The following is a 27,747-nucleotide window of genomic DNA, read 5'->3' on the forward strand; positions in this document are numbered from 1 at the left end:
TGCCTCCCTGCCCCTTGACTATGGGTTGAGACAGAGGGACCTCTGTGAACTCAAAAGACAACACTCAGCATGGAGGGAGCAGATTATCTCCTGCATATTTGGTATATCCCAAATGCACTTCCTCCCACCTCCAGAGGAGATGTGGATGCTTTGCTGTGATCCGGGCTGCTCACGCAGCTGGTAAAAGGTGGACACTCACCATTGAGTCTCAGGTTTATTTCCTTTCAGTCAAGGTTGAGGCAGGTGAGTTAGCTCAGGTGCCACCTAACTAGGTACACTCTCTGACAGCTTTCTGCTACCTTTCGTAAAGTGTCCTGATCAGTAAAAGTGAGAAGAGAAACTTGGCCTTGGCATGACAAACACATCTAAGGACCCCTTCTTGGGAGCACTAAGGCCGCTTCCATCCCAGGTTTGAGACCCCGGAAGGGAGGGAAGGCTACTGGGGACCTGCCAGTCCTTACATGCTCCCCTCAGGCTTCCTTAGTCAGCCCCTGGGCTGCTCACATACGTGGTTCCTCAAGATTATGGAGACTCCAGTATGGAGAGGAGCACCACTTTGGAGCACTATCTTGGCTGCCAGTAGTGTGACCTGTGGGAAAGTGCTATGCTGTTCTTTTGCGGGTACAGTGATAAGGATTTCCCTAGAAAAGACAGCCAACCTATACAGCATCATAGCAAAGGCCATAGCCTAAAGACCTGCCATTTTGGGGTCCAGAAATGGCTCAGACACTGAGCCTACCCCAAGGAACTATCTAGGCTGGTCAATTTACAAAGAGGCATTCAGTGGTGATGGCATGTTGAGAGGCCAGAACACATGGAGAACACAGAAAGCAAGTAGGAGCCCTGGCCATCACAAGTCCTCTATTAAAAGTGACAGGGATCCAAGCTGTCCTGGCCAGGACATGCAGTGGACAGGGGTCCGTGAGTCAGGAGCAGTGTTACAGTGGAGGGATGTGAGGATATCTGCTCCATTAGACTGGTTTTCCATTGTTACTCTCAAGCAATGACTGCAGAGATTAATTGGATCACTTTCCTAGGAGTTAGGACAGGAAACCCACCCCCTAAGGTGGACAGAACGACAGTTTGGGAACCCCTGATGGGAGGGACATCCTGAGGCATGGGTGATTGGGGGTATTGCCACAAACCTGCAAAGCCCTGATTCAGCTGAATCCAAGAGTGCTGCACTCTATTGACACATAGTGGTAATCTATGACTCTCAACCATAAACCACTTCTCGTTTTCTTCCCATTCCCAGATTAGGTATCTAGATTCAGTCTAACCTCAGCTATGATGGCCTCTTCATAGGATAAAGGGAACAGCAGGAGGGACAGTGCTGCCCGGCAGCAGCCAAGCAAGAAACTCCAGACCCAGCACCATCGCCAGCTCCCAGGTAGGTCCCAAGTAGGGTCCCTTCTCCCCACAATCATCCCTGCAGCTGCGTGACAGTTGGTCTGCCACACCTGGCCTGGAGTTGAGCTGCCCAACATTAACTCCTCACTCTATCCCTTTTGCCAGAGGTCACCTACCACGCTGCACCCAAGCCTACAGACCTGCCTCTGCCCCATTGCTCTAGCACCTAAACAGTCACGAAGAAGGAGCGTAACAGTCGCTGGCAATCTGCATCAACTGAAGTCATCTGAGCTGATGAAGGCTAGTTTTTTTTTGGCCAGTTTTCAGCCCCCTCATCCTCCTCCAAAACACGTCAGACGAGAACTGGAGCTGCGCAGGGGCGGCTAGAAAGGGCGTATGGATGTAGGAGTTGTTGCTGGGGGGTAGGGGGCGGCAGGTGAGTAGGGAAGTGACCGGACCAGGACTGAGTAGTAGAAGCGCTAAGAGAGCAAGCCGGTAAGGTGAAGGATGTAAAGGAGCAAAGAGATGCCGAATTCGGCTGGGGGCGGGGAAGCTCCTGATTGGCCAGCGGAGGACGTGATGTCACGTCCGGCGAGGGAAGCCCTGCCTCAGCTGCCCCCCCTCGCCCTGCCCCCGCCCCCACAGGTGGTGCCGCCGCCCTGGGTGCTGGGCTGGGGGGGGCGCCTTAGGGGACCCCGGACTCGGCCTTTGCACTCCCGGCTCTCCCCCCCGCCCCGCCTCCCATCTCACCCAGGCAACGGAGCACATCGCCTGGGCTGAGAGAGCATTCCCTCTCTCCCTCCGGAGAGCGAAGGGGCGCCCGGTGCGCCCCGATCGTGCCCCGCCTCGCCCCGCCCCGCCCCGCCCGGGCGCTCCCCTCTTCCCGCCCGCGCTCCCCGCCCCTCCCTGCCCCTCTCCGCGGCCGCCGTGGGGCCGGGCGGGCGGCGGGGGAGGCGCCGAGCCGGGGCTGCGCGTTCGCCCGCCGCGCTCTAGGCGGCCCGACTGAGCGGCCGGACCTCGCGCCTCGCGCCTAGCTCCCCGCGCCGCAGCCGCAGCCGGCTTTTGTTGTCTCCGCCTCCTCGGCTGCCACCGCCTCTGGACCACGAGCGGCGCGCGCTGGGACCTTGGCTCTGCCCTTCGCGCACACTGGGCTGAGCGGGCCGGCCGGGACCGAGGGAGGCGCGCACCGGCGGCCAGGGAGCCGCGGGCCCCGCCATGGAACTCCGGACCCGAGGCTGGTGGCTGCTGTGCGCGGCCGCCGCGCTGGTCGTCTGCGCCCGCGGGGACCCCGCCAGCAAGAGTCGGAGCTGCAGCGAAGTCCGCCAGATCTACGGGGCTAAGGGCTTTAGCCTGAGCGATGTGCCTCAGGCAGAGATCTCGGGTGAGTAAGGGCGCTGCGTCCGGGGGCACCGGACCCTAGCACTCGGGAGGTCTGATCTGGGCCCCTACCCGCGCCGCAGCTAGCTCCGGGCGCCAGAACCCGCCGCCTGGACTTGGAGTGGCCTCCTGCTCCTCAACTGGTCTATACCCCACGGCCCTCGCCTCCGAGCTCCGATCCGCTCTGTTGCTGCCCAGTTCCCAGTCACTACGCTCTAGAGTCCCTTCCCCATAGCAATCTGCGCTCCCTTTGGGTTAGGGTTGGAGCTGGGCGTCTTTGGTCCCCAGCTTGGCCCACTGTGCCGGCGGGGCAGCAATCCCAGCTCCGGGACAGCGTGCCTGCCGCCCTTGCGGCGAAGCAAGCGGTAGCTTTGGGACGGTCTATTGGGTCGCATATCCCGGTTGCAGTGGGCTAGGAACTTCTCTATGCGGACCTCTCCCAGAGGCGTCAAGGGTTCTGCTTAGGAATTTACGCGGATCCACAGCAGGAGCCGCCTAGGTGGGATTTATGGGGAGATCCTACACTTCAAGCCTGGGTTCTAAGGAAATGTGAGCCCGCTGCGCGGTTCAGGGGACCCCAGGGCTCGAGGGGATTCCTGCCTAGGAACTTGTGCCCGCCAGCGCCCCTATCCTAGCACACTCGTGGTCTGACCGGGCGCTCCGGGCCGCCTGGAGCTGCGAGCCCAGCTGCAGGTGGTCGGCGTCTTGGATCCCGCCCAGGGGCCTTGTCATCTCTTTGTAAGAAGAGCGGCCCTCCTGGCGGCGGCCTCGGCCCTGCAGCTGCTGAGAGCAGCCCTTCCCCTCCCTTCCCTTCCCTGCTGCCTCAGGAGCTCTGGGAACCGAATCTTTATGAGCTTGGAGCGCCTATGCAATGTCCCAAGGACCTCCCAAGCCCCAGGCTTTGCTCTTAAATTTGTGGGGAGCTTTCCTGGATAAAAAATTTAACACCAGGGCCTTGGTGAGCAGGGAATTCCTGCTGTGGGGTTCTTCTGAAACTGAGGGGGCTCACAGACTAGAAGCCAAACTCAACTGGTGTCGTAGGCACTCTGAATGAGGAAAGTAAGAGTATTGCCCAGAGGGGTGGCCTGTGGCTTCAACTTGCTTGGGAATGGCAGTAAATAGCCAGCCATGGAGAACCCTGTTTCTGGGGAGAGACAGAACCCACAAGACACCTTGCATGGCCTGAGTCTCTCTTGACTATCTCCCTCTCAAATGCCCTCAGAACAGGCCTTTCTATGCCTCTCTCTACATACAGCCCTGCCATTGCCAAAGCCACCTCCTACAGTTCTCTGGGCACTGTCACCCGGTGCCTGGCAGCAGCAGGTATAGTTTGGTTGGTGCCCTGCTCACTCTACCCACCTCCAAACACACAGAAATAGGAACATATACCCTGACATCCTTGTGTATCTCTTATCCCTGCCAGACGTACCCTGCTCCGCACACATACCAGCCTGAGGCCTTCCAGCCTACATCTTACCTTGGCATGGATATGCCACCCATCTTAAGGCCTTCTTGGAGACCTTCTTGAGCTTGTACCCACCCACAGCTACTGTGCCCGAGTAGGCAGGGACTGGCAATGTAGGCAGTGACAAGGGCAGCGAGAGGGCAAAATAAAGAAGCAGAGGTGTGGTCCTTCCAGAGAGCCTGGTTCTTACTGCCCTGCAGTTGGGGAATGTGGGGGATTAGGAACAAGACAAGCAAAAGGCTTTGATGTCTGTGAGGACAGCCGTAGATGCCCATCCAGCTGGGGTGTGTAGGCACCCTGCAGAATTACAGCAGTCATACTGGTTGGGGCCCAGTGTTTGTTCAGAGACACCCTATTTATTGACATGCAAGGCTGGGGCCTATGTTTTCCCATCATCCCTATTGGTGCACCTCAGAACTGGTGCCACACTTTTCTGGAACCCCGTGGGCTGCACCTCACAGCCCTCAGAGTGGGAGAATACCTTCAAGCCCCAGGGCACTAAAGAGAGTATTAGCATGTAGAGTGAGAAACAGTGTGACCTCCTAAGATAGCAGTAGCCCAAAGGGCAGCCAAGCTCAGGGTCCTGTCTGGTTCTGTGCCACCAGACCTGGACTCTGAGGACCAGGCGCCCTCTGGTGGCCCCTAATGGCGCAGTCCTCCCTGGAGCTCCTATGTAATCCCTACTTATAAGAAATATGGGAATACCCCCAGGAGATAGGTGCCTGCTGAGGTTCAACTGGAGTCGTCACTGGGTGGTTAGGAGAGAGGAAGAGTGGCTTATGGGCAAATGGATGTCCTTTCCTGCCCCTGAGTCTTAGGGACCAGAAATAGCAGGAGACTTCCCCTTTATCAAACAGTACTGTAGGTAAGAGGCTGGCTCCTCACTGAAGGCACTGCTTAGTTTTCTGGATGGCCGTTCCAGGCAGCAGTGATGACAGCTGTCCCATTCCGTAGAGGAGAACTAGCCAGGGGAGGCAGCCACTACAGTGGTATCCTCCTTCTGTGCCAGGGCCCTGCTGGGGAGCAAGGTCTAGGTGAGGTTGCTAGGAGCCCACTGCTTCATCACAGCCATGGGCAAGCAAGTCTCTCTTAGCTGGCAGGACTGTTCTGGGCCATGTTACTAAGTGTACCCTGTGTGGTTAGCTCTGTACCAGGGTTTTCCATTTGGATTCTAGGGTCAGAGACTACCCCTGCCTGGTCTCTGTTGTCAACACAAAGTCCATCCAAGGCCACTGGCCACAACCAAGTAGGTTCTCTATAAACAACTGCAGATGAACACGTGTTTCTTGGCAGCTGTACTGCAGCCTGGAGGTGGAAGGTGGAGATGGCCTTAGCAGAGTGCGCACAGCCCTCCTTAGGGTCCCCAGCCTGGGCAGAGTAGGGGCTGGGCATCAGAAGAACTTAAAACTATCAAGCTTCGATGCCCTAAAATCACAGTGTTCCTGCCTGCCTGCCAGCTAAGGTGGGCACCTCATACCAAAACCCCACAATGACTATTCACTAAGCTCCCAGCAGGACTCTAAGTCTCTATGTGAGCTTTGGCCTTCTGTACAGTAGTTTGGAATCCAAAGTCCTCTTGTTCCTGTATGCCCTTTCCACCTCTTAGGAGTTGTCTGACTTTCTACAGAAGCCAACTAAGGTCTGTGGCTCTCAGAAGTCACTGGCACATTCGCCACCCTGAACTGAAAGTATCTGCATACCCTATTCTGCCCAGGAAGAGACACCCCTGTGTGGCTCAGCCTGAAGCCTGGGGTGGTCCTCATACCCTAGTGTGCTGCTTAGAGCTTGACTTTCATCATCCCCAGCACAACGGTCGTCGGGCTTACGTGTGCCCAAGGGAGCCATGTTCCAGCACGGCCGTCTGCGTGATGCAATGACCTGGGTCCTTGCTGTAGCACTGCGGCTCTCGTGCTGGACAGGCCATCCTGTTTCTCCATGGAAACTTCCTCTCTTGGGCTCCAGAGGCTTTCTGCAGAGTCAGCACACACTGCACAGGTGATAGTGTCCATCAGCTGAGAGGGTTCCTGATGAACTGGCTCCAAAGAGGCATTTTCACAACTACCCCAAGAGCACTGGGTGAGAGGGACTGTGTGAGCCACTGGAGAGAAGAGGACATCAAGGCCAGAGAGGCCACATACCGTTCTTAGGGCCTTGTCTGACAAACGTCAAAGCCTGTGCTGGCAGCTATTCCTCAGTAAAGCCGGAGCAGACCTCCTTTCCAAGGCTCTGTGTTCTGGAAGCATGGTGCTGTCTCAGCTTGGAGACCTGAAGTAGGATTTTGCAGTGCAGGTTTTGTGGGCCTCTCAGCTACTCTTTGTTCTCTGACTCTCTGCTTTGGCTCCTTCTTAGGATCTAGAAATTCTTTTAACTGACATTATATAGATATAACTGTTATATGTCTTCCCTAGCTCTAGACATATAACAGGGGTGACCCAAAGTGTGCACAGAGGTATCCTGACTGCCTCCTGTGGGCCAAGGACAGAACCTCAGATTGTCAATAACTGGGAGAGGCAAGCTGATCTTGATGGGACCAGGTCCCAAAAGAATTGTTGGCAGACGCCCTGTACACAGGGCTAGCCAAGGAATATGGTAGGGGCTCTGACAATGATAGTGACACTAGACTACTAGTGCAAGTCTCTAGTGACAGGCCTACTCTCACCTCACCCACCAAAGTACTGGGGCTTTACTGTCATGTATGCCAGCCAAGCAGCGGGGATGCACTTTAGAGCCAGGTAGGTTCAGCCAGTGTGCGAAACACACCTCCATTTATACCATGGGTCCTGTAGTCCGGCTGTCACTTGCAGGGACAGGTGGACTCTTCCTTAAACAAGACTGTCCTCTTCAGGCTGGGTCAGGAGGGATTTCAGAGTCTTAGCTATGTCAGAACATAAGCAGAGCCCCCACCTCCACCACCACCACCACCCCCCCCCCCCCCCACCCCCCGCTCATGAAGTTCGAGCCTCTGTCCAGCCCTGACCTACCCTGACTGTGGGCACAGTCATGTGGCGTTGGATGCTACCCATGTCCTTTAGTGGCTTTAGGCTGTTGCCTCTCACCTGGAACCCAAGCACCTTGCTGATGCCCTGCTGGCAGCCTTTCTTGGTGGTGATTAAGAGCAGGCCTGGGTCGGCACCTGTAATGCTCAAATTCTCCCATATGTTTTGAGGCATGGTTCCCTGGGTTGATATGGTCCTCTCTTCCTTGAACTCAGCTCTACCACCACCACCCACACCATGAAGAGGCTGTTGTTCTGGGTTCTTACCAGAACACGGGGGGAGCCAGGGGTGCCTATATGTCTAACTTGTTGCCCATCAGCACCCCATGCCAGGGAAGCTCTTGAGTGTGAGGGGAACTCCCTGCCACCCCATTGAGTGACAAGAATCCTTGGTGACTCCCTTAGGAGCCACCTACCCTCAGCTTCTCCTCTGCCTATGCCCTCAGTATTATCTTCCACTGGCTTCTCATTGCCCTGGCATATAACTCCATCCCCCTAGATCAGTCCCTCCTGTGCTCACCCAGGGCCACCTCTGCCACTGTTGTCCCCAACATTCCCTGACAGGCATATACACTCCTGCTCTGAATCTCACCTGAGCAGGTCTTGGGTCCATTTGTATGGTGAACACTCCCAAGTTCTCCCTGTGTGCCAAGCAGGGGACCAGCCCTGGAAATCCTAGTGTTTTCATTTCCAGAACCACAGCACCAAAGCACAGCAAACGGGAAGATGTGACTGCAGACATTGCTTCATGGTTGGGGTACTGGGAGCCTGAGGCCAGGCACCAGACAGGGTCTTCCCTTTGTGCAGCGGAGGGAGAACATGAGCCCAGCGTCTCCCAGCATCCTTGAGATGTGCTGGTGTCCCTGGCTTAAAAACCCACACTTTAATCTTTGCATAGCTTCTCCCATATATCTATTTCTAAACTTCTTATAAAAACACAGTTTTAAAAAGAACAGTTGTCTTGGATTAGGGCCCGCTCATATACTCTTAATAGTTAATGTCTGCAGAAACCTCACAAATATTCTTGAGTTTGAATGGGGGAATCATACTCGCATGTACGGGGTTTTGGGGACTCAACAAGGAAGGACCCCATGATGTCTACATCGCATTCTCGGTGCTGATTCAGCATGTTCTGTCCGGCTGCTGAAATCTCGGCTCTCTGTTTCATTCAGAGTCACACCTCTCCCCACCTACCTTGCCCGCCTGAAGTCCTCTCATCAGAGCTTCTCCCCGTGGCTGACCCCTGCCTCCCCAGAAGACCTTCCTTCCATGGTGGCAGGCCAGGGTTTTCTTGCTGATATGCTAGGTCTAACAATGCTCCCTCAGTGGCCCGACCCATAACTGCTAACCAGTGAAACATCTCTGCGGTATGTCACAGAACCAGGATTGTAGTCTGAAGACCCCTGGCTGGCAGTCAGTGGCACCAGAGGTCCTCAGACAGACCACCTGTGAACAGAAGAGTCAAGCCAGATGGGAGGCTCAACCCTAGGACAGATTTTCAAGGAAAGTGGAGAGCAAGGGGCGGGAACAAGACTGGGTTTGGTGGAAAGCCCCAAAGCATGCCAAACAGGCCGTCTCCCCCGGGGCCAGGGCCAGCCAAACAGGCTGCTGCTCACTTGTACAAAACGCTCCCTAGATCCTGAGGACTTGGCCAGGTGACAGGGCAGCCCCTGGGGGCTCCGTCAATCTTGCTCCCTGGCCATCTGCCCGATCTCCCCCAACCCTGGGAAGCCAGGGCCAGGACAGAGAGGAAAACAGACCGAGAGCAGGCCCTCTGTGGACCGAACCCGGAGGCCAGTGCCAGGAGGTCAACATGGTATGTCTTTGTGTGGGCACCACAGGTGGATGAGGCGAGCTCAGTTGGCCTCTAGCCAGTGCTAGGGCCTGTGTCTGGGTGGCTCAGAAAGGAAGCCCTGTAATCTACCTAGGGGATGAGTGCTCCAAAGCCGCTGGTGGGCAGAGCACTGCTTAGCATGTACATGGGAAACTGAGTCCCAGAGATTAAGCCAGGGTGGAGCCTCTGTAGAGGTCTGATACCCTGACTAGTTCCTATTTATAGTCTGAGTAAGTCAGTGCCCCAGCCCAGAGTTGGCAAGTGCCTGTGTGGGTCCCAGCTCGTGGTACTAACCTGGGTACTCACACTGCCTTATTTAAACTGAGGAGACCTTTAAGTAAGCCTGTCTCATAGGTACTGAAATAGTGTCCACACTGCAAGAGTGAGACCATAGGGCGGAGATAGAGTTCTCGAGCCACAGACTCCCTCAGGTGCAAAAAGGGACAGAGGACTAAGGCATCAGAAGCCAGCACTGGAAAGATTAGATTAGGGGAGCGTGTCCTAAAGGGCCTTGGCTAGCTGACTGAAGGGACAGAGGTGTAAACTCGGCACATCCTCAGCTGGCCACACCCAGGTAGATCTTTTAAGATCAGAGCTGGCCTTTTATTGGTCCCAGATGCCTAAGCCAAGCTGGCCAGGCTGTAAGGCCTTTTTCCTTTAGCCCCTGACTCAACATGTTTAAGATCTAGTGAGAAATTGAGTCAGGACTTCCAGACACCCCCACCCCCAAAACCCAGTAGTCCTCAGACTACAGTGGTCGTAAACCCACCAGCCTCTAGTGAGGATGGTGTGTTCGAGTAGCAATACTACCAGATGTGGGACAGGAGGGCGCTGATGAGACCTTGAACAGGTGGCTCACCTCCCCATAGGCCGTTCTGGCTTACTGTAGCCTCAGAAACACCTTCAGAAGGATTCCCAGCCACTAAAGATAGCTGTTGACCATATCCCAGACGGTTATCTGTGGGTGGCCATCCCTCCTGTTGTGACCGGGGCATCTTCATTGTCTGTGGCTACCTGTGGTCCTCAGAATCCAATCTGAAGGTGACCTATGGTGACGTCTGAGTGTGTCCTCAAGCATCGTGGCTGCAAGTGCCCATCAGAGGCTCTGGGGGCTACAGGGAATACATCCCACCCACCTGTGACCATCTGTCAGTCTCTGGGGAGAAAGATGATGCCACCTGCTGCTGGGGTTGGCTCAGACGTTTACACATCTACAGTTGTCATGGAGCTCGGGACACACTGGACCACACAGTTATCTAGAAGGAGAAGGTTCTTACTAATTCACTGTAATTCTTAGTAAGTTACCAAAATCCCTAGTAATTCACCATTCCTAACTTCTGTCCCTCCTACACTCTTGTAACAGTACCCAGAACTCTCTGTACATCCTGATATCCTAGGACTCCAAGTTGGCACATCTTACCCAGCATGTGTTCATATGGGGCTCTGGGCTGATGGCCATAGGTCAGATACCCTGGGCACGCCCTCTATGAGTGATGTGATAATCCTGACCAGAATCCACCGTGTGGAACTTTGGTAATGCATTGTTCCTAGCAGTTCGTGGGTGCCATGTTTAGCTTTCTTCTCTGTGAGTTCTTAGGATCTTCCACAAACTCCAGTGGCACCATGAGAAGGACTTAAGTGGGAGGTGTAGGCTCACCAAAGTCAGGGGGACCTTGGGTAGGGAGAGGAAGTGGAGTTGGATCCAAAGGCTTACAATTGGGCATTAAAGTGTTAGTGCAAGTCCGGGGTCCTTATAGGAACACAAATGAAACTCAGCATTCAGGAATGTGGGTAAGGTGACTGACTCCCATCCAGGCTGGGAATAACAGAACCTGGGGCTTGACCAGTGTAAAAACCACTGATATTTTTCATGTGCCTTTACTTTTGTAGCAGATAGCTTAGAATATAGCACACTTGCCGTAAGTTTGAAACTCCAGTGAACAGTAAACCAGCTACCAGGTCTCACAACATGGTGTGTTCACAGGGAAGGGCACACCACTGTGTTCTGCAGTGTTCCAACAAACGCTCTTTGAGTTTTGTGGGAGATGGAGGCTAGTTCCTCGGGTCAAAGAGAAGGCCCAAGTGTCTTGGCCTCCGTAGCCTTCTCATGCTTCCAAACTAAACCCAGCTCTGAAAAATTGACAGCCTCCACCAGATGGCACTGGGGCTCAGAACGGAGCCCAAATCCAGCTGAGTGACTAAGAGAGCCTGCCATTCCGAGGGCTGAGCTAAGAAATGAGTGTGATCACCAGTGTGGACAGTGGTGATGTATGGCAGGGTTACGGGGTACTCTAAAACCTCTAGGGGTGCTGCCAGAGCACCTACTGTGTGCTGGGTGCTGTTCTTGGTGCTGATACCTAGCGGCAGACAGAGCGCTCTTCAGGCTGTGCAGCTAATGGGGTCCTTGAAGGCTGGCATGTGTCAAGTTTGCCTCTGAGCATGGCCTTGCTTGACTCACAACCAGATGTTGCACAGATCACTTAAAAGTGCAGGGAGATCACTGTGATGATGCAACAGATACAAGTGCTCGCTGCACAAGCCTCAAAACCTGTTTGAGCCCCAGAACCCGGGTAAAAGCAGGAGAGAATTGACAGCAGAGTTATGCTCTGACCTCCCCATGAGCACAGCACCCACACATACACATACACACACAACAACAATAAGTATAGGGAGGGTTACAAGTGTGGCTCCATGGTGGATCTTTGGCTTATTAGCACATGCAAGGCCCTGGGTTTTGTCCCCAGCACCACGAAGTGCTAAGAAACGAGGGCCTTGGAGCCACACACCTGCTGAAGTGACCCAACCCTAGGCTGCACAGGACAAGTCCAGGACTCCCAGACTACTGTCCTGCAGTGCAGTCTTGGCTTTCTCTTGACATATCATCGAGGTGGCTTAAGAAGCTCTAGCCACATCGGGCGTGGTGGCGCACACCTTTAATCCCAGCACTCAGGAGGCAGAGGCAGGCAGATTTCTGAGTTTAAGGTCAGCCTGGTCTACAAAGTGAGTTCCAGGACAGCCAGGGCTATACAGAGAAACCCTGTCTGGGGGGGGGGGGAGCTCTAGCCACCTGCAGAGTCACAATATGATGGCCCCAGCCTTCTGTGTTATTCATCTGGTGGGACTCTTGCCTTGGGCTGGGCCCTTAGAGCTTTTTGTCGACCTCAGAAACCAGCCTCTGTTTCCTACAAAACTCAGCAGGATTTATAGCCAAACCCAAGAACATAGAGTAGCAGAGTCTAGCCTGGTATTGAGAGAGCAGAGAGAAGTCATGAAAAAGGAACTAGAAGGTAGGCGAGCAGGCCTTCAACAGGGTGGGAGGTGGGGATGAGGATCATGCACTGTTACACTGTGGCTGAACCTCTGGCAAAAGCCTGCAGCTGATAACAAAACCCAGGAGGTGGAGCCAGAGAAGGGTCTAGTCACAGGGTTAAGGCTAGATGGGGTAAGAAGAAGAGGGTATAATAACAACTTTGTTGCCGCTGCAAGAAACTGACAAGGCAATTGAAGGAAGTTATTTTGTAAATATATTTACAGTTCAAGGGGGAGGTAAATTGGGATTGGGAAGATGCAGTGGGAGGAGCTTGAAGCAGCTGGTTACATTGTATCCACAGTCAAGAGCTCCTAAATTCAGGGGTTCAGCTTGCCTTCTTGGTTTGTTTTCTTACAGCACTGAAGGTCTGTCTTAGGTTATTGCTGAGATAAACACGGTGAAACAATTTGGGAAGAAATTTGTTTTGGCTTACACCCCTCAGGTCACACTCTTGCAAAGAAGTCAGGAACTCAAACAGGGCAGGGACTGATGCAGAAGCCATAAAGGAGTGCTGCCTAGGGCTTGTTCCTTAAGACTTTCCAATAGTTCTGGGGTGACACCATCCATAATACATTAATCACTAATTTTATTTTATTTCTTAAAATATTTTATTTATGATATGTAAATACACTGTAGCTGTCTTAACCTCTGAGCCATCTCTCCAGCCCAAAGATTTATTTATTTTATGTATATGAGTACTATAGCTGTCTTCAGACACACCAGAAGAGGGCGTCAGATCCCATTACAGATGGTTGTGAGCCACCATGTGGTTGCTGGGAATTGAACTCAGAACCTCTGGAAGAGCAGTCAGTGCTCTTAACCACTGAGCCATCTCTCCAGCCCCCAATCACTAATTATAAAACTGCACTATAGGCCATTCTTATGGAAGCATTTTCTCAACTGAGGTTCCCTTTTCCCCAAATGACTTATCTTGTGTCAGGTTGTCATAATACTAGCCAGGACAGGATCAAACCCACAGCCTGTATATGCTAGGCAAGTGTTCTACCACTGAACCCCAAGAGATACTACTACACATGTCAGATGGGTCTTCCCACTTCAATGCAATCTAGAAACTTCCTCACAGGCCTGCCCAGAAGTTTATCTTCTAGATGATCCTGAACCCTGCCAAATGAATATATTAACCAACACGGGGGTGGTAGTTACACCAAAGGTGGCAAATGTCTTCAGAGTAGGGCAGGGCTAGAAGACAGCTCTGTGAATTCAGTGTTGGGTGCCTTAGCGCCTCCTTGGAGTAGAGATCCCCAAGCTGCCCTGGAAGACACAGTGCATTCTGGGTGTCAGGATGCAGCCAAGTTCTGTTCCCAGGCTTCCAGGGCTTCTGTTTGGCAGAGTGGGCAGTCTGGGGTCAGTCAGTATGGTGACATCAGAGCCATGCAGAGTGGAGACCAGAAGGCATATGGATGGGTGCTCTTGGGCTGTGGGTGCTGTGTGCAGTGGCACAGTGACACTGGACTCAGAAGGAATGTTGGGCTAGGCTGTTGGAGAAAGTCACACCATTGGTTGAGAACCATGTCAGGAGAGTGACCTGCTCAGTGCCCATTAGCCAGCAGTGAACACTGAGAAACATCCTCACTGAATCCAAGCCTGATCTGTTGGATTTAGCTAATCCACCTAGTTCAAGAGCGAGCTTTGCCCTCACTTGGCTGTGTGACTGTGGGCTGGCTGCTGGGCTCTGTATTGTGCCTTCAGAGGAGCTCCTGGGAAACAGGGAGGCTGGGTCCTCCATGGTGCTGTTTTTTCCAGGCAGGCTGTGAGCGACAGAATCAGCATCCAGGCATCCAGGGAGGCTGAGGAGCCACAGGGCAGGGAGGACCTAGCCAGTGTCCTACAGTGCTCCTTCCTGAAGTCATGTCAGCCACTCAGCTACTGCTCACTGGTCCCATCATGGAAAGCCATCATGCCAGGACAGTGTCCCCAGGATACATCAGCAGTAGAGACAGGGCTGTGTGGGTAGCAGGCCAGCAATCACTCTCAGGGCTGCTGTTGAAAAGTGGGAGCTGACTTTTAGAAAAGAAGCCAATGGAGGTGAGGGATGGGAACACCTCAGGTCTCAGGAAAGGCAGGAGGAAACAGGAGCGTGTCACAGGACCAGCTTCTTGCCAGGCCTGGGCAGGTAGCAGCTAAGCAGTGAGGCCTTCCCTGTCCTGGATCCCAGGCCTTGACACAGTCCTGATACTCCCGTAGGGAAGCATGGCTCCTTCCTTCAACTGTCTACCTCCAGGGATCCAAGATGCCTGCCCTGAGCCCTATGCACACACAGCCGTGTCACCCACCGGATCCCTATGCCAGCCCTCTGCCTGCCAGCAGTCACTGGCAAGAGCCTGAGTGTAGACAAGGTGGGACCAAGTCACCTCAGTAGATAGCTGTGTGAGCATCCCTGAGGAGGGATGAGAACTGAGGTAGCAGAGAGTGGTCCCATGATGCCACCTGCTCCTAGAGTACAGAGGGTGAGTCTGAGCTTTGGGGAGTAGGGCCTGTGCAAATAACAGTGACAAAACCCTGCTGGGTAGGAGTCCCAGGAGCACTTGGGGTTGGGAGGGGCCTTTCTGGGCTGAGTTGTGAGACTGTCATCAGTAACAGGAGGGATGGCCTCCTAGCAGGACCTTGCAGACCCTTGCCCAGCAGCCTGAGATCTCATTTTCAGAAAGCTTGGCCAGGACCAGACAGGAACTTTGCTGACCAGTGCAGTGGCCACATCTGACTCCAGCAAGGCCCATGGAGCCCTGGTTTTATGGGCGAGCATTCGTCTGTGTCCCTAGGAATACTGGCTGGCTGCCTGAGAGCTCCAGAGGTCTCACACACCAGCCAAGCCTGGGCCGGGGGAAGGAGCTCAGCGGGCCCCAGGGTCTGATGTGGGTGAGTCACATCACTTCTGGGAACCTCAGTCATCCCGGCTGAACTGTGTGCTTGTGGGTGGATGCCCACCGGTGACAGTGACTTCAGTTAGATCACATCCCATGTCTTAGGGTTCCTATGGCTTCGACGAAACACCATGAGCAAAAAGCAAGTTGGAGAGGAAAGGGTTTATTCTGCTTGTACTTCTGTATCGCTCTTCATCATGGAAAGAAGTCGGGACAGGAACTCAAACCGGACAGTAACCTGCAGGCAGGAGCTGATGCAGACTCATGGGTGCCGCTTACCGGTGTGCTCCCTCGTGGCTTGCTCAACCTGCTTTTTTATAGAACCCGGGACCAGCAGCTCAAGGGAGGCCCCATCCACAATGCACCCTCCCCATCAATCACTAATTAAGACAATGCTTTACAGCTGGCTCTTATGGAGTCATTTTCTCAATTGAGATTCCCTCCTCTCTGATGACTCTCGCCTGTGTCTAGTTGACATAAAACTAGCCAGTGCACCCCCACAAAGAACTGCAAGACACAGCCATGAAAAGGCAGGCCACCCCAGTGGGTAGACAATGACTGGCTTCTCAGAATGGTGTGTTGTCACCAACTGAACCTCTGTCCCCATTAAACATTGATCCCTGTTCTAGTTTTATTTTTGTTGCTGTTGTAAAAGTACCCTGACTCGAAGCAACTTAGGGAAGAATCAGGTTTGTTTGACTTACATGTCCATCGTTACAGGGAAGTCAGAAGCAGGAACTTGAGACATCTGGACACATCACATCCATAGTAAAGAGCAGAGAGAGGCAGATACACCTATGGTGATGACTTGTTTGCTGTCAACTAGCTTTCTTCGCTCTTCCACAGGTCAGGCTCAAGCCTAGGGGATGGTGTCACCTACAGTGGACTGGATCCCACAGACATGGCCACAGGAGGCCATGATCTAGATAAGAACTCACTAGGGCTCTCTTTCCAGATGAGTCTAGATTTTGTCAACTTGAAAGTCAAAACTAATACACACACACATACTCCATTCCTCTCCTCAGCTTCTGACATGCACAGTTTCACTCTCTGTCTCTTTTGGTTCTGTCAGTCCTAAGGACCTCACTTGGCTTCTTTCACTGAGCATGACAGCCATCTCACAGCATGTCAGAATTCCCTCGTTGAAGCAGAACAATATTCCATTTTATAGTTAAGAGTTTGTTCATTCAAACATCCATTTGTACCTTTGGGCTCTATTTGATACACACACACACACGCGTAAAAAATCAAATATAATTGGCATCCAAGTTCCCTGCTACCCTCCTCTAATTGTGCTTGCAGGGAGTTATGGGACCACAGCTAGAAGCCACATGCATGCCCTTGCTGGGCAGAGGTGCTGTCAGGACAGCCCAGCCTAGGGAAGCTGTCGAGACTACTGCCTCTCAGCAGAGCATGTTGACTCTTGCTGTAGTCTTTGCCTTCCACCCAGGAATTCCCCTGGGATGAGAATCTAGGGAGGCCAGCACTGCTCACGTGGCCATTCCCAGCCAGTGTGACCTTGGGTATGCCGATTTGACTGTCTGTATGCCACCAAGGTCAGTGATAGACAGATGAAGTGATTCTAACCCCAGACCCTTGTTTGCATGGCACTGACCATGTCGTGCTAGGAGTAGGAGCCCTCGTGGATGGGAACTCCTCTTCTGGGTTTCCCTTATACCACAAGATGCTGGCTGCTCTGCCTCTTGGACCTGCTTGGAGGAAGGTCTGAGTTGGTTATAGCAGCAGCTTTGTTCCAGAAATGTCCACACCAGTCTAAGGTGCCCCTGACTATTATATGTATTATATTTTATACATATTTTAGCATGAGAGCTAGCATGGTTGCTGGGTGGAGCTGAAAGAAAGGAAGTGGAGCTTTCTGGGGAAGGGGAGGTAAACAACTTTTGCAGGGAGGTGAGGGATATGCCCAGGAGGATGGCTGCCAGACCAGTAGGAACAGCTGGCCAGGCAGCCAGTAGCCTGGTGCTTCTGCCTTGGGCTCCATCCTGGTTGGGTTATGGCCTCTCTTTACCACCTCTGCCAATTTGGTATTTACGGGGCTGAGTCTCTTTAGTCCATGTAGACACATCTGAGGAAGTAGACCCAGTCTGTCATACAGGTCTCCTCAGCTGCCCTGTGGCCCAGACAGGGCCCAGAAGTGGACCGGTGAGCCAGCTAGATGAGAAAACGCTGTAGAGCCGGGGGGCAGTTGGCACGAACCCTCCCTTTTATATACTTCCTGACTGAATCGCCACCCTGACCCACATGGGTGTGAACGAGAGAGCCAGGTTGAGTTTCACTGAGTTGGTGATGAAACACTACAAACTCTGAGTGGGCTCTGCCCTGCTGCCAATTCAAAAAGTTGTGGTCTTGGTAGACATGAACACAGGGTCCTCTTCATCTCTAATGTGTACCAAGAAACCATAGGCACTGGGGCAAGACCGTTAGCCCCAGTGGGACCTTTCACCATGCTGAGGCACCTCCTACCTGGCATTCACTGGTGAGGTGGTCTGAGCAGGCAGTTTAGAGAGCATCTATTTGGGAGTCTGCTGGATCCAAAGCCCCCTTGGCTGAGCAGCTGTTTGCCCAGAAGATTCCTGTGTCCCCAGTAGTGTGACTGACTAGGAAGGCTGAGGGCACCCATCCATTTCAAGGAAGAAATGTGAGTAAGTGGCTTTCCCCATCTGGAATCAGAGATTGGAAAGGGGATGATGATCAACAGGGTTGGGGAGCTGCCCTTGTCCCAGGAGGGCCAGGAGCATAGATGAAGAGGCAGCCTGGGTAGCGTTTGGAGCTAGGTTGGCTGGCACGACTAAGAGAAGTGTATCAGGGAACTGGAGGCAGGGGCTTTTGAGGATGGGTTCTCAGGGAAGGGAGTAATAGGAAGGACTGGGACACTGCGGTGACCTTTGAGTGCCCAGCAGTGGAGATCTGATGTTCTACCAGAGAGGGACCTCCTCAATGCAGTTAGCAGTCTCTCTCCAGGTCTAGCCATCCATGGTCCTCTCTAGCTAGTTCCTGATGAGTATGTGCCCTGCTGAGGCCAATGAGCCACAGCACCAGATACACCCCACCCCCACCTCTGGGCTGGGGCTAGTAGCCCAAAGGCAGAGATTTGATCCACAAGTCCTTCGAAATGCCAGCACCGTGGATCGAAGGGGGAGGAGGGGGGGGGTCCGCAGCCGCCTACTGTTTCCAGGGAGACGGGGGCGGTGCTGACGCGCCAGTGAAGGCTGCGGGAGGAGGTGCGTCCCAGGAAGCTGCCTTCAGCCGTGTGCACCAGTGAGACTGCCACTGCCCTGCTGCCCTAGGTTGTGGGATCCACCATGCCACGCCGGCGCCCCTTAGCCTCATCTTGGCCTTTCCTGCTGAGTTCTGCTGCTCTGCATTTGCCAGACCAACTCACTGGCGCTGGAATCGCCCTTGCTATCCGGAGTGCATCCACAGCTGGGGACACTATTGGAGCGGCCGTGGGGAAAGGGGTTCTAAGGCCAGGAGGGTTTCCGCTAAGCTGGTACTAGGCTACGTCTGCTAGGCGCCATCTCTATCACCATTCCTGTCTGCATTCCCCCTCCTCCATGCGTTCACCTCTCATCTTCAGCTCCATTCTCTCACAGCTGTACCCCCACTACAGCCTATCTCTGTCTCATTCCCTTCCCATCAAGAGCTTGGTCATCAGCCCTGATGTCCACTCATGTCTCTCAGCTCCCACCTCCATCCTATCCCCATCTCCCTAAAGTTGTGCTGCACCATCCTAGATATTCCTCTCTACCCCATTCCTCCCTCTGCACCCCCTCAGGCTGCCGCAGCCCCCTTCCCGCAGTAAGTCCCCCTTCCTCTACTGAACCCATCCCCCCTTTCACCCCGCCCCCGCCGCCACAGCCTTGGCGCTCGCTTTTCTCCCTCCTTTTTCTGCCGCGCCCACTGCGGCAAGCCCCTTCCCCGCCAATCACATCGCCCTCTCTCCTCTCCCTCCATCTCCCGCTTTCCGCAGCCCCCCTCCAAATGCCCCCCTCTGCCTGCCGCAGCACTCAGCTCTCCGCACCAGCCGCGCCCACTGCACCAGCGCCCCCTCCTCACTGCGGCGCCAGAGCAGGCGCCTGCATCTGCAGCTCCGGCTTATCTTACCGGCTCCAGCTGTACAGAACCATCCCCATTGCGGAGGAGGCAGCGGTCGGTAGGAGCTGCAGGTGTCGCCCAGGCTTTGTTCGCCCAGGGCCTGGCCTGATGCTGGAGAGGCAGCTGGCAGGAGCCCTTGCCTGCCCGGAGATGACCCCTCCCACCGAGTCCATAGAAGTGCCAGCAGCCGATGCCCCCCAGTTAGGGGGTCCCTGTTCGTGATGGAGGTTCTTCTTGGTGATGTTGCCATTTGGGTGAACTGGAGGCAGGGGCTCGGGAATCATGAAGGCATCCAGGAGGGTGGAAAAGTATTGGGAGTGAGGTGGGGGCGGGGAGGGGATTGTGCCTGATGCTTTTCCAATTTCAGAGATGGAGTTGAAATGTCTTCCTTCGGGTGTGACCCCCGGGAACTAGACAGGTTTGTTGGGGAACAGGAGCAAGCAGTGGTGAAAGCCCCCCTGGAGCCTGGACAGTGAGTAGTCCCCCAGAAAGCTGGGCCATTTGCTCCAGGCTGTCACGTCCTGGAGACCCTCAGCCTCTGGGGCTGGAAAACCCAGGAGCACAGAGGGCTGGTTTACTTCTAACCCACCGGTCAACAGAAAGGCCTGCTCTAGGAGCCAGCAGCTGGGGAGGGGAGTGTAGCCTGTGCCTCTCCCTTATCTGCGGTGCTGAGAGCTTATACTCTGTATGCCCCTACACTCCCCCAAGCCGTGCCAGCTGGAGTGTTTTAGGGACCGTGAAGGAAGTGGGCTTTCCACTCTGCGTCTCCCCCATGAGTACAGGAAGCTTCTGGAAGAATGGACCAGGGGGGGGTAGCATGACTCTGCATTATCTTCAGAAGGTGGAGGGTTTCAAGGCATTGGGTCCCTGAAGTGTCAGGGGAGGTCAGGTCAGAGATGTCTGTGGGTAGCATCAGGATGCTGGACTCTGCTAAAGTCCTGGGGTGACTGTGGATGATGACCAAGAGGGATGCTGCCTCTGTGAGGGAGGAGCAGGAGCTGGAGCTGTCAGCAGGTGGCAGGAGGGTGTGACCCTGAAAGGTAGGAAGCCACAGGCTGCTGTCTGCTCTGGAGAATAGTGGGGGGCCGGGGATGGGGTGCAAGCAGCCAGATTTAGGAGGAGGTAAATGAGCAGTTGCTGCCCATGGGTTTGCTGCAATGGGTTGCCACGCTAAATGTCACAAGAAGCAGGGGTCTTGGAATTTGAGAGGCTTTGGGGTTGGGGGCAAGACTTAGAAAAGGGACTAAGGTGGGGGAAACCTGCCATAAACAAACAACCCCCTTCCCCAAATAAAATCTGTGAGTGCCAGGGGAGGGTAGTGCCCCCCAAAAACCCAGGAGGGAAAGATCTGGAAAAATGAAACCAACTCTGCGAGAGATGGGCGGGGTCAGTGGGGAACAATACTGCCGCTCCACTCCCACCCATCTTCAGGGCTGGCAAGGAGGAAGCTGCTGGTACGCTCATCCCTTTAGGGTAGAACGGAGAGACGGTTCCTATGATGGGGATGTACTCCAGTGCTTTCCTGGAAGTGTAGAGAGCTTTGCAGAGCCTGCCTTAGCTGTTCTGATGTTGAGCACCTGTGGTTCCAGTTGGGCTGGGTCTCAGCAGGTAGCTAAGAAGCCTCCTCTATCTTTGACCCTCAGCAAGCAGGTCTGCCAATGCATGGGCTTCTGGGCAGCCTGACCCAGCCTCCCCGGGGCCCTCAGGCCGGTGCCCAGGCTCTGGCTCCGTGTCTTCACTCCCGTGTTTGTCCGAGGAGGGAGGGAGGGACGGGGGCGGTGCTGGGGCAACTGGAACAACGCAGGTCACCGGGCTGGCTGGGTGAGGTGGCCAGGCAGAGCCAGGGGGCTGCAGGGGAGGCCATTGGATGGGGTGTGCTCATAGTAGCTGGCCAAGAGTCTCATGGGTCTCATTTATCCAGAACCTGCCGTGGAGTGGGGCGAGTTTCTGTTTCTGAGTGTGTGTCCTTAATTAACTTCTTCCTGTTTCAGCTTCGTTCTTCTGTCTATGTGGTGAGGGGTGGCAACTGGGACCACTAAGATGGAGAAGGATGTCAGAGGAGCGGGAACCATGGGAGGGGCCAGTAAGGCTGTGCCCACCTCTCTCTTGCCAGTGCTCTGTTGTGCAGCCTGGTCCTCAATATTTCCACCTAAAACCTTTGACCTGCACATGCAGAGTGCCCCTGTCCCAGCTGAGCCCAGGATGGCCCCATCCTGATACCTGAAGCCTCCATCCCCAGAGCTGCTTCCCCACTCACTGCTGGAGTCAGAGATGGGTCATCCTCTACAGTGCCCCCCCATGATTCCCCCTCTAAGAGAAGTAACCCTTAAACCCCACCACTCAAAGAGAGAGATGTGGCGTATCACCTCAGCCCAGCAGGCCATGGCCCAGAGCAGAGCAAATAGAAGGCCCTGCACCTTGTTGTGCTGTAGCCTGCTTGCAGGTGGATAATCTCTGCTCAGCCCTCCCTACTCTAGAAGGAAGGGAATCAATGGATGCAGATCAAGGGGCAGGACCTAGGCTTGCAGCTCCCAGCTGTCTGGGCCCCAACCCAGCCCTTTCTTGAGGTTGGGTGCTTAATAACATGTTGTTTCCCAGGACCTGCAGCCCCTGTGAAAGGCAGGTGCCCTGGGCAGGAGGAAGCAGAGTGGTAGGAGCAGAGGGTACCAGGTAGGGGAGCAGTGGGAGGGGCATTCCGTGTGCACCTCCCATCTCTGACTCCCTTTTCTCTTGACTCCCCCAAGCACCCTTGAATCAGAATACAATTCCTTCTGTTCTTCTACCAGCTGTCAGCCACTGCCCTGCTCTGTGGGCCTTTGGGGACCCTGAAACCAGGTGGGACTCAGCCTGTGAGGCCAAAAGTCCCCACAGGGTTCTGGGATGAAGCACAGCTCCCATACCTTAGTAATCAGGAGGAGGGCTAGGCCAGGCCCTCAACCTGAGACCTGGGAGAGCAGATCTGAAGGTTGTCCTACCTGGGGATGGAGGGGTGGCATCTGGGGATATATACCCTCCATGTCAGGTCAAAATCACAGAGGCTGTACACAGTTCCTCTCTGCATTATGCCCACACACACACACCATCCAGCACACATAAATGCTCGTGCTTGCTAAAGACAAGGATGTGATCATGTAACAAGCTCTTGAGGGTGAATGCAACCTCAGAATCTCTCCTTAGTCAGAGATCTCCACTCCCAGTTGGCTTCAGGGGAGGGGGAAGGGTTCATAGAAATGGGGTCTAGGTCCCCTAACACATAATGGCCTCATCCTGAGGTCACAGGTTCCTGCCCCCACATGCTTCTTGACAAGATGTCCACTCCCCTCTGGCTCAGTCCCCCACCTCTGATGGCAGCCTGCAGTATCACATCCTGGAGTCCTTCACATCCTGCCTTTCCCATCAACCCGTCAGCAAGGATAAAGCCCAGGTACCAGCCCTGGCACCTACTCTGGGCTCTGGAAACTCTGCATTTCACTGGCTCCCCATAACATCAAAATCAGCATTCCTGCACGAGGGAAGCTTCTAGAATCCCTGCTGACCTCTCCCTCTTTCCAGACCTTTCACCTAAGGCTGGGCCACTGCCCCTGCCTCTCTGATCCACCCAGTCCCTGTAGGGACTGTAGGGCTCTGTCTTTAGGCTCAGAGACAGCAGTGTGACCCTATGAGAAGGGAGTAGAACAGATTAGGGTCAGGCATAGGCCCAGTCCTGAGTAACTCAGCCCCCAACTGGGACAAAAGCCAGTCTCCAAGCCTCAGATTCCCTGTAAAAGGTGTCGCTGTAGCCTCCTCTCCCATTGAGGTTTTCTTCTGATGCCAGGAGACTCTCGGGTGTGTACTGTAAGGGCTCCATGGTGGACACTTTGAGGCCGATTGTAGGCCCAAAGCAACCCTCTGTCAGCAAGTGGCAGTTGATATTGTCCTGAATGGTACTGCTGCAGTGCCACCAAGGGCTGACAGGTCAGCTCACCAGCCCAGGATAGATGGCAGGGGAGGGAGTTTCAGCCAGAACACTATGGAGACTGGGAATGTGTCCAGCTAGTGGGAACCTTAGGCCAGGGTTGAGTGGCCTCTGTTTGGGACCCAGTGCCTGCACAGAGCACGCTTTTCTTCACCCCAGAATGGTACCCAGGGCCCTTGCAGAGTGCTGACACAGGCCCTGCAGAACATTCATGGGGCACTCCACTCTGCTGTCAGCCAGGTGGCCTCTGAGACCGGCCTGGGCTAAGAAGAGGCTGGAGTTCTTCTTCCTCCCCCGAGCAGAGGCACCTGCCAGGCTTGAAAGCCTCTGTCAGGTCCCCAACCTAAGTCGGGCAGCCTCTCCCTCCATGTGAGGTCTGAGCTGGCTCTCAGGGAGCCCTGCTAGGACTCTCCTTGCACTCCTGAGGTGCTGGACTATGTCACACAGTACTCCTAGTCTGAGGCTCAGCCCTCTGATAACCCTGATAACCTGTGGTACCCCATCCCTGAATCTTAATCAGAGGCCCTGGGAGGTCAGAGACACTGGAGCCCAGCTGTGCCCTACAATGTGCCCCCTCTCCCCATCTCTGCCTTCACAAAGGGCTCCTAACCTGAGCTGAGCCCCATCTTGGGCAGTGCATCCTGGACCACGTTTCCCCCTCACGACACCCTTTGCCATCCCACAGGCGAGCACCTGCGGATCTGCCCCCAGGGCTACACTTGCTGTACCAGTGAGATGGAGGAGAACCTGGCCAACCACAGCCGGATGGAGCTGGAGACCGCACTCCATGACAGCAGCCGCGCCCTGCAGGCCACACTGGCCACCCAGCTGCATGGCATTGATGGTAAGTGGGCACTTGTGAGTGTGGGGGAGGAGCCAGAGGCTAAGATTTGGATGGCTAACTCCATAGGAGGGTCTCCTTCTTCCTACCAGGCTTGAATAGAACAATGAACCCAAATTATTGTCAGGGCCCTAGGGAGAATGGGCCTGCTCCTCAGAGGGGAACAGCTGGGCTTGGGGTGCTTCTGTGTCCCAAGCAGAGTTCCCCTGCAGACCTATAGAAGGCTGACCTGTATCACCTGCATCTTCTGGGGTCCCCGTGGTAGGCCCACTATCCCAGCTACCATATCTCAGTCAGGAAGCTCAGACTGAAGGCTGAAAGTGCAGGGCCTGTCCTGAGGTAACCACCTCTTGGCCAGGACAAGAAAGACTCCTGTGCACTTCAAAAGACCAGGTTAGCTACTTTTACAATCATGTGGCCACTGTATATGGGCAGCAGCTCCATCAGTGATAGAATGTTTCACAAGGACTCTGTGGGGCCCTAGGCCCATTCCCCTAGAAAGTCCCCTCCTTAAACAGAGAGGTTCACTGACTCCGGAAGGGATGCAGGCAGGGCCCAGGCAAAGATGTAGCCCCTGCAGTGGGGTGGAACTGGGAAAATATGAACTGTAAAGCCAAAGAGGGGAAGCACGCACAGCTTGTCTAGCCACAGCTGGGCCATAGCTTCAAGGGTTGGGAAATCCCAGCAGATCAGAGAGCCCTAACCATTTGCAGACTCTGACACTTGTTGCTAAGCCTTCCTTTGTAACACGGTGTGGGAGGGAGGAGCTGAGCAGCCTCAGACCTTGATCTCACTTCCAGTGAGGATGCCACAATCAGGGCTCCATCCCAGAGATGTGAAGTACGGTGACATTTCCCCGAACCTCAAAATCTGCAGCACATATTCACATGTTTCCGCCCTCACCGAAAAGTATCCATCTGGGGTACTGGTTTGCAGCAGGGCGGGTTTGCTGGAGAACAGGGGGAGGAGGAGGGCTGCTTGGAGCAACCAAGAGCATTGGGGCAGAAGACAGAGCAGTTGGCAGCTAGGCAAGGCTCACTCTGGTTTCTTTCCCACCACTCCCACTACAGTCCCTCCCAGAATCAGTGAATCTCAGCATCTGTTGGTTCCTAAGGTCCAACTCAGAAATGGCCTCTGGAGCTAGAGACCTAAGTACACAGGTGCCTATGACCCTTGAGAGGCCACTCCTGACTTCTGCACCTCTGATGAGGAGAGCCTGAGGAAGCCTCTGCAATATGGTGTCCAGCTTTTATTGACTGCATAAGCAGGCTCTGAGAAGAGGGGGATATTCTGTCAAGCCCATGAGTAGATTGGCAGAGAAGCAGAGCCCCCCCCCCCTCAGCGGGTCATTGCCTCTCCTCTGTGCACAGACCACTTCCAGCGCCTGCTGAATGACTCGGAGCGCACACTGCAAGAGGCTTTCCCTGGGGCCTTTGGGGACCTGTATACGCAGAACACTCGTGCCTTCCGGGACCTATATGCTGAGCTGCGCCTCTACTACCGTGGGGCCAACCTGCACCTTGAGGAGACGCTGGCCGAGTTCTGGGCACGGCTGCTGGAGCGCCTCTTCAAGCAGCTGCACCCCCAGCTGCTGCCTGAAGACTACCTGGACTGCCTGGGCAAGCAGGCGGAGGCACTGCGGCCGTTTGGAGATGCCCCGCGAGAACTGCGCCTGCGGGCCACCCGTGCCTTTGTGGCTGCACGTTCCTTTGTGCAGGGCCTGGGTGTGGCCAGTGATGTAGTCCGGAAGGTGGCCCAGGTACAAACACTGCCTGGGGCTCTGAGTAGACCCCTGGGAGTTCCTCATGCTGTGCCCTGGGTGCTTGGTATCCCCAACACTCAGCCCTGTTCTCTGAGCCTCCTGGCTCTTAGGCTCATAGCTGCAGCCTGTTATCGGTTGCTTACAGTGGGTCCTCAGATGTGAGTCCACTTAAAGCCTGTCTGTCTGCTGCCCAGTCCTGGGTCCTTATCCAAATGCGGCTATGGGCAGGGTGAAGAGGGCCATTGGTCTGCTGGGCTCAGGAAACAGGAAACAAGAAAATGATACAGTTGGCCCTTGAGCAAACAGGCCTCACAGGCAAGCACCGTAGCTCAGTGAATGGGACAGCACAATGCAGATCCACCTGGGGAAGGGTATGAGAGAGTATCAGCTTTAAACTGCACTGCCTCCATCTCTAGCTAGGTGCGGTAAGTCACCTCCCAACCCATGGACCTCGGTTATCTGCAGCAAAGCCCTGTGGCAGCAGTAGTCCTGGGACTGTGACGTGTACCTGAGATAGCCTAGCCTAGGCAAAGTCCCACAATGGGTTAGAGCAGAGCCTAGATGTTCTGGCTTGCATCCCAAGCCCTTCACATTGGGGTTCCCTCAGGGCTAGCTGGTGACCAGGTGCACAAGGACTGCAGCGGGGGCTCAGGCTGCCTTTGTTCTCCAGGTACCTCTGGCCCCAGAATGTTCTCGGGCCATCATGAAGTTGGTCTACTGTGCTCATTGCCGGGGAGTCCCTGGTGCCCGGCCCTGCCCCGACTATTGCCGAAATGTGCTCAAAGGCTGCCTTGCCAACCAGGCTGACCTGGATGCCGAGTGGAGGAACCTCCTGGGTGAGCCCCACCCCCCAGGCCATCTGGCCTGTCCTTGGGAGCACCATGCAGACAGAGGTCCTGGGAGGCAGTAGTCCCTGGTGTGGGCCACATGAAGGTTTGAAGGCCTGATATGAGTGGGGCTTTGGGGATCAAGGGAAAGATTTTGTTGTCCCAAGGCATATGGTAGAATAGCTGCTTCAGCATGCATATACAACAACACAGAGGTGATATGTGACAAACCCATACATGTATGAACATAAACATACACAATCTGGCATTGTATATGTTTAAGTATGATACACACAATGGGCCAGTCGGTGGTGTGCACAGAGACTCCCTGCCCATCACAGGTGTACTTACATGCGCATGTGCTAGCATAAGGGGAGTTGACATACACATATGCCAACACATAGGAATCACGGTGTACCTCTGTTGATACGGGGCAAATTAGCATGCATACATGTCGGCACTGGTATGTAGCTGGCATGAGTTGGTTAGTATGCTGATCTGACAGGTACGTTCGCACTATGAGCCAGTGTGTATGTGCTATTATATCTGTGTGGTATGCAAGCATGCACATGCACACACAGTTTATGTGTTCAGGGTCTGGTGTGATTATGTGCATACATGGTGGGCCAGCAGCTATTCATGCATGTTCAGCACCTGCATGAGCTAACATGGACATATATGGAAATGAACTAGGCAAGATTGCCAGATGTCCTGTGTGTTCGTGGAAACCTATGCTCTGCCTGTGGGTATCCACTAGTGATGAATGCTCAGAGTGTAAGCTGGTTCAGTCGGAATGTGAGCTCACGTGACCTTGTCATTAATGTGCACATGTAATGTAATGTGCACACATGTTAACACCTCTGCCAGACTCCATGGTGCTCATCACTGACAAGTTCTGGGGCCCGTCGGGTGCAGAGAGTGTCATTGGCGGTGTGCACGTGTGGCTGGCGGAGGCCATCAACGCCCTCCAGGACAACAAGGACACACTCACAGCTAAGGTGTGGGGGGGCTGGGGGCGGGGGGTGAGGGTGGG

General features: G+C 54.5%; 1 protein-coding gene across 1 annotated transcript in view; it reads left to right on the top strand.

Moving 5' to 3' along the window:
• The first annotated feature begins 2,278 nt into the window (after positions 1–2,278).
• Gpc1 (glypican 1) overlaps positions 2,279–27,747 on the top strand; it is a 28,527-nt gene continuing 3,058 nt past the window's right edge. Inside the window, exons 1-5 of the mRNA XM_021159869.2 lie at positions 2,279–2,731; positions 23,970–24,128; positions 25,496–25,884; positions 26,558–26,723; positions 27,582–27,712. Coding sequence (XP_021015528.1) covers positions 2,566–2,731; positions 23,970–24,128; positions 25,496–25,884; positions 26,558–26,723; positions 27,582–27,712 — 1,011 coding nt within the window. The 5' untranslated portion in view covers positions 2,279–2,565. The remainder of the gene's footprint in view (positions 2,732–23,969; positions 24,129–25,495; positions 25,885–26,557; positions 26,724–27,581; positions 27,713–27,747) is intronic.

This window comes from Mus caroli, chromosome 1 (genome assembly GCF_900094665.2).
Source record: "Mus caroli chromosome 1, CAROLI_EIJ_v1.1, whole genome shotgun sequence".
Taxonomy (NCBI): Eukaryota; Metazoa; Chordata; class Mammalia; order Rodentia; family Muridae; genus Mus; species Mus caroli.